Source organism: Mesitornis unicolor, unplaced genomic scaffold (assembly GCF_000695765.1).
Source record: "Mesitornis unicolor isolate BGI_N332 unplaced genomic scaffold, ASM69576v1 scaffold18013, whole genome shotgun sequence".
In the NCBI taxonomy this organism is placed as follows: Eukaryota; Metazoa; Chordata; class Aves; order Mesitornithiformes; family Mesitornithidae; genus Mesitornis; species Mesitornis unicolor.
In genome coordinates, this window is record NW_010172767.1 from 3,051 (window position 1) to 9,876 (window position 6,826).

Genomic DNA, 6,826 nt, shown 5'->3' on the forward strand with positions numbered 1-6,826 from the left:
AAGCCCTTCTCACCTCTGCAGAGAGTGATCTGCGGGACTAAACGGGAACCAAGATCTGAGAATATTTGCGGCAAATGTGGGTATTTCTTTCAGGAAGACCTCCCTGCAGCCTCTCTTGTTCTGGCTGTGTGTGCAGGATGGACTGTTAGCTCCTCCAAAGCAGGGTTTGGACATCTCTGGTCAGGGACCTGCAGAAGAAGGCTGTCTTCTCGCTCTGTTCCCTGTATAGAAATCCCAGCTTGCTGTATTTTGGCTGGGTGTAGTGATGTTCCCTGGGGAACAGCAGCATCAGGAGATTAGTCATAAGTATCACTGACTGCATGTTCAAAAAGACATCCAAGACCTGATTTATTTTTTTAGAGCACTTGCCATCACACTGTCTATAGCTCGGTTATGGCTCCTGTTGACTTGCAGTGCTGTTGTCTGTGCTTGGCACTATTTTATGGGCTTCTCAAGGTAGCTGCTGAAATACTAAAAGAGCAATCTCCTGTTAATTCTCTGAGAAGTTTTGGTTCAAGTGTTTTGCCTGGCATCTTGTAGGAGCTCAGGTGAGGAGGTAGAAGTTGTGGCTCTGCAGGAGACTTGGCTGTGTAAGTGAGGATGTTTCTTCTCTTCCCTTCTGCAGGGTTAGTGCAGGCTCTTCCATGAGCCCGTCCTTCATTGCACGTTTGATTACCTCCTGGAGATGGTCCATGCTGCACACTTGTGAAGTGTAGGTCTAGGGAGAGGAGTAGCCTGTGCTTGTGCATTCAAACGTTGCTTGATTGCCCATGGAGAACAGGGAGCATCCTGAATTTGCTGGTGCTAATTCTGGCGTCGCAGTCCAGGGTTATTGTGTCAACGCTTGTACCAGTCAGCAGCAAGGCCCAATTTCCACATTTACTTAAGAACTTTATCACTTGAGGTAATAGAAAAACTGACAGCAATGCAGATGAGTGTGCGTTTTTACAGAGTGAGGAAGATGGGCTCGCTGTGCCAGGGGGTTTTATCAACATTTGCTTACGGAGGGCTGTGGGTGCAGATCCAGACTCTGCAGGAGCAGTGGTGGACATGGGCTGCTCTGCTGTGGCTTCCTGGTGTCATAGACAACCTCTTGTCATTCTCCTTTTCCCCAACACCAACCTCTCTTGATCTCTCATTATCTAATCCATTTCAGGAATGTTTCTTAGACGCTCCTTTTCCCTTTCCCCCCTGTCTGCTCCTGCTTTGAACTTCTGTCTCCTCCCAGATTCCTTGTTCATATCCATCCCATCTCTCCTGTTGGCACTTTGTCCCAGTCACGCTGTAAGAACCAGAACTCCTTGTCTCCGTATCTGCTCACCTTCATTGGTTTGGGTCCGTGTACCCCCTGGGTTCCCACTTGTACCCCTCAGGGTCCCTGATTTCCTTTGCCAGACCCTCTGACAGCTTTCAACAACTCCAAAGTAGCTTTTCCTCCTTTAGGGCCTTTCAGTAGACTCCTCCTCTCCATAGTTGGTTTGCTTTTGTGGGGGAGTTGATTTTTTTGTTCTCCAAATAAGGATTTTATTCGTTTTACTTTCAAAGAGGAGAGCTCCAGCCTTGTGAGGCCCAAAACGTGCCCTAGCAGAAGGCTCTGTGCTCCCTTCTCAGGCAGGGCCGCCCATACAGGAGGAGTTGCTTTGCCTGTGAGCTGGAGCACAGGCTGCGTGTGGGGGCTGTGTGTAGCCTCTCCAAGGGAAATTTACTCATTAAATTCGAGGAGCTTTAGGGGCAGATGTGAATTGCAAGTGTTTTTCTTTCCAAGGTGTATAATTTAACCATATGTGGCTGAATTTTGACAAAGAAAACAAAAGACCACATTTTTCATTTGTCAGTCTTATCGAAGTTAATTTCCCTGTTGTACCAGATAATGCTAGAGCTCTGTAAAGGGGGATAAAAGTGGGGATTTTTTAACTTGGGCAACTCGTATCTCTTCAGAATTCAGTGAGCCATATGAACTGAAATGCTCAGTAAACACTGAGCAGGAAGCAGCAGCCAAACTAGAGTTGGGTGCAGTTGTAAGTAGCTGTTGGAATGGTCTCCTAGAAGAAAATACTGGGTAACCCTCAGCACTGTCAGTTTTACGTTGTCCTTCTTGAGTTCTGCTGTCAGTCTGTTCTCTGTGCCATGAAACGAATGATGGCACAGCAAATGTGTCGAGGCACAATTTCTGTCCAAGCTGTTTCAGGTGGGATGGAGATACCTGCAAGAAGTGATGGGGAAGCTTGTGTGGGCATAAGGGTGCTCGACAGTGAACTTAATACCTCATGAAATGGAGAAAGGAGAGATGCAAAGGAAGTGGAATGGGAAATGAAAACTGTTAGAAGGCAACAGGGAGGAATCGCAGTAGGATTTAATGTGCTGGGCTAATTCACTGTGCTGGAAGTCTGCTTTGGTTTGGAGCGAGGTTCAGGAGATGTCTCTCAGTCAGTTGTGGAGTCCCTGCAGACTTTCAAGGTGTTGCACACAATTAGGGTCTAAAAAGCATTTGCATACTTGGTGGTGAAACCTCTCTCCTGTTGCTTGTGAAGAGACTTTCTTAATAAATAACAAACTGTGACCCCACACCAGTGCCAAACTTGCGTAAATGTGTCTGACAGAATTTCCTATTAAAATAATAAACCAGTATTAGGTCCTTTCAAGTCTGCTCTGGGAAACACCATAATTACATCAGTGCTCTTGCAGTGACTGGAGCTGTAGTGTCTGGAACTTTCTTTGCAATATGTTTACAATTAAAATATACCATGGTTGCCTTTTGATTCAATGCATTTAATTCAGTGCAAGGGAAATAACCTCCTGGAACAAATCTTTCATCTGGGAGCTGATGTATCTGAAGTAGCCCCTGTGTTCTGTTGGCACCTCAGGTTTTACTGTGGCTCTGGTGACACCGGCCAGCAGGCCAGAAGGCAGCGTTATCTCCTGGAATTAGTGTCATTTCTGCTTTTAGCTATGAAGCCTTGCTCATCGCTGACCTTCAGGTTGGTTTTGTCTCCTCCAGGGAGAGACACCGGGGAGGGATTGCCCCTGGATTTCAGGTGGTACATCTGAATTCAGTCACAGTGGACAACCGCCTTGACAATCTGCGCCTCGTTCCTTGGGGGTGGAAACCCAAAGCTGAAGAAATCTCTAGTAAACAAAGGTACGTCAATGTTTGCCAGGGGGTTGCTATCAAAAGCTTGAAAAGATCTTAAATTATCGTGTCTCCTTCTCTTAGTGATTTTTATCTTGGCAGAGCCTTTATTTGACCTTGGGCTACTTAGACATCACTATACGTCTTAGCTTGCTCACCTGGGGAACAGAGTTAGTGCTCGCTGTTGATGCTAGCTGTGCAGGGACTGTCTGACCCCATGGCATGGATGTGTAGAGGTCCCTGCTGTGCCAGATGTTGTCACTGCAGTAGAACAGTGAGGCTGCATTCCCTTCGGCTTGAGTGGCGACATCCGGGCATGCCGAATTCGGTCTGCAGATTTTACTGGCTTGTGGCTCTCATCCCCAGGCACTGACATTCTAACACAACCTGTAGAAGTCAGCAGCTGCAAAGTGCTTACACTTGTAGTCGTGTGTTTGGGTTGTAGCCAAGCTGGGATCAGCTTCCAGCGCCTTTCACTAGTAGGTTGTGGCATCTGTACCTGGCACTGGTGAGGCCGCACCTCGAGTGCTGTGTTCAGTTCTGGGCCCCTCACTATAAGAAAGATGTTGAGATTGTGGAGCGTGTTCAGAGCAGAGCCACAAGGATGGTGAGGGCTCTGGAGAACAAGCCTGATGAGGAGCGGCTGAGGGAACTGGGCTTGTTTAGCCTGGAGAAGAGAAGGCTGAGGGGAGACCTCATCACCACCTACAACTGCCTCAAGGGAGGTTGTGGAGAGGTGGGTGCTGGTCTCTTCTCCCAGGTGATGGGGGATAGAACAAGGGGAAAAGGCACCAAGCTGTGCCAAGGGAGGTTCAGGTTAGAGATGAGGAGGAAGTTCTTTACTGAGAGGGTCGTCAGAAGCTGGCACAGGCTGCCCAGGGAGGTGGTGGAGTCACCATCCCTGGATGTGTTTAAAGAGCGGGTAGATGAGGTACTTAGGGATATGGTTTAGGGGGTAGACAGGAGCGGTTGGACGTGATGAGCTCAGAGGGCTTTTCCAACGGAGCGATTCTGTGATCTTCCTACACACCACATTGCACTGATGTTACTCAAAGCACATAAAATTCTTAATGTCAGGATGGGTTTGGTTAATCTGTGGTGTAATACAGACAAGTTCATTTTTGGTGGGAGGCCCACAGGCACTCGATACTTCTCCTGACGTACTTGCAGCACCCCTAAGGCCGGGGTGTTCAGAGCTTGTTAAACTGATTTTGAGAAGATGCGGTGAATGGCAGTGATGCTACAACAATGCTCCCAATGATTCTGGGAGTTCAAGAACAAGAAACAAACTTCAAGCCATTTACACAGAAATAATTTTGCTTGATGTGAATGTTTCTTGATAGATACTTAATTTTTTTTTGCATTTAGGCTAAAATAACCTTAAAAACATCCAATATATGAGGAGTTATTTGTAGTCTGAGGCTTAACAGGCCAAATAATATTAACCTTACTTTGTTAATTAATTTGAAATCTGTTTCCCTGTATGCTTGTGAATTTATGGACCAATTTGTTCCTGTTATTTACAGGGAACAAAGTCTGTATTGGCTGGCAATCCAACAGCTTCCTACAGATCCTATAGAAGAGCAGTTTCCTGTACTGAATGTAACACGCTATTACAACGCTAACGGGGATGTTGTGGAGGAGGAGGAGAACTCATGCACATACTATGAATGTCACTACCCCCCATGCACAATGATTGAAAAACAGGTGAGTTTAGCAGAGTTCAAAGGAAGTGAGTAAAGGCCCAGGCTACCGTGTGTGCCCAGGGATTTGTTCCTTAAACCATAAAGCTTTACACATGCCATTCAGCTGCTAAAAGCAGTCATTCTTTTTAGCTCAGCTTTTCTTTAGCGTGATTCTTCAGACCCTACAATAATTCTTAGAGAATGTAGTTTTGAATTGGAGCAGTAAATGACCTCCAGGTTTACTGGGAGGAGTGAGATTTCTGCAGCCTGTACAAAAAGGCAGGTGGAAGCGTTCCTCTAGGGACCAGAGCTGGAATGAGCAAGCAGCTGTATAAGACAGGAGAAAGCATCGTAAGAGGTTTTGGGCAGCAGTAAAATAAAAAAACCCCACATGCCTAACCTTTCAAGAGAATGAATTTGAGTGGCCTTTGTTCAGGAGAGAGCTGGGAGGAAAGCTAGCTCTAGTTCTTTGCTGTAGGTAGGTGAAACAAAGCAACACAGAGAAGGGCAGAGAAGATGTCCAAGGGCTGTGCCTCTTTGTCAGACAGATGTCCTTGTCTAGGAATGAGAAGGGCTTTTCTTGTGATAACAAATGCTGAGTAGGCCAAAATCATTGTGTTCCACTTCTGTCTTTGGTGGAGGAGAGTGTTTGCAAAAATGGTCTCCAGTGCCCTCTATTTGAAAAAGAGTGAGCTTTACCTTTTATTTCAGTCTGCCTCTGAAAGCTTCCTGGATAACTGTAAGTTAGGTAATGGCTGAGCTTGTGTAGCCCTCCTAATCATTTCTGAATTTAAGATGTTTGTAGCTGAAAACAGAACTTAAGTTGGCAAAACAGTTGCAGTGTAAGAACAAACGTGAAGTGCTTGAATATTTTCTTTTGTGCCCATTCTGCAAGAGCAACTGCAAAATCAAACGAATGCAATCACTTCAAAACCTAATGCTGCTCTCATGCTCCTGGTGGGACGTTTGTATTTGTGATAGGCGCAAAACACCTGATAATAAATCTTGGGAGATGATGCAGGGGTGCTCCTTGGCACCGAGCAGGCTCCCTAACGCTGTCTTGTGTTCTTCCTAGTTACGTGAATTTAACATCTGTGGCCGATGCCAGGTAGCGAGGTACTGTGGGTCGCAATGCCAGCAGAAAGACTGGCCTGCTCACAAGAAACACTGTCGGGAGAAGAAGCGGACCTTCCAGCAGGAGCTCGGACCAGAACGATGACCGGGTGGCACAGGCCTCTTAGCAGCAGGATTCCTTCTCAAAGGCATTGGACTCTTGCTTTTGCACAGTAATGACAGACTGCTTATTGAAGCCAGAGGCACTGAAGAAGAAAAAAAAAACCCTGTGATGCTTGAGCAGAATGGCTGACTGGACTAAGCCAGCTCTGACTGGTGCTGTGGAAAGGGATTGGGTCTACCCTTCCAGTATTATATTCTCAAGCAAAAAGACTACTGTGGAGGCTCCAGGCAGGAAGCTTCTCATTATTTATATGTTAATACGTTTGTAAACTCATGTACAGTTTTTGTTAGAAATTCTTGATAGGACTCATTAACTGTAATGTGCAGATGAGAACACGTTGTTGGCCTAAAAGTTGAAAGCAAACAAACAAACAAACCCATCATGTAGCAAAAGCTTTTCCTCCCATGTGGCTAGAAGTGTCTGTGGCTGTGCCAAGGCCAGGAGGCAGATCCGACATCAGCAAAATGAGAGATACTGGAGAACTCTGCATGGAAGTTATATTTAAAACAAACAAAAAAAAAAAAGGCAAAGTAAAGGTTGGAATGAATCACTGTCTACTCTCTAGCTTTCTCCCCTTCCCTTCCAGCTGCTTTCAGAGCCCAGCCACGCTTGGACGTTGGAAATACCTGCTCGGTAGGAACCAGCGTGCCAGGAACCGTTGGGATCCGCACACAGGCGAGCAGCAGCGTGGCGCTGCCCGCGGAGAAGGGCAGCTGCAGATCGGGCTTTAAGCACCCGGTATTTTTAGAAAGCTGAATTAGCTTTCTTGTTATG

The 6,826-nt window shown here is 46.3% G+C and overlaps 1 protein-coding gene across 1 annotated transcript in view; it reads left to right on the plus strand.

Moving 5' to 3' along the window:
* The window catches only part of ZMYND19 (zinc finger, MYND-type containing 19), an 8,485-nt gene extending 1,926 nt beyond the window's left edge, over positions 1–6,559 (plus strand). Inside the window, exons 2-4 of the mRNA XM_010180518.1 lie at positions 2,999–3,139; positions 4,657–4,837; positions 5,891–6,559. Of these exons, the coding sequence (XP_010178820.1) occupies positions 2,999–3,139; positions 4,657–4,837; positions 5,891–6,034 (466 nt within the window). The 3' untranslated portion in view covers positions 6,035–6,559. The remainder of the gene's footprint in view (positions 1–2,998; positions 3,140–4,656; positions 4,838–5,890) is intronic.
* The last annotated feature ends 267 nt before the right edge of the window (positions 6,560–6,826 follow it).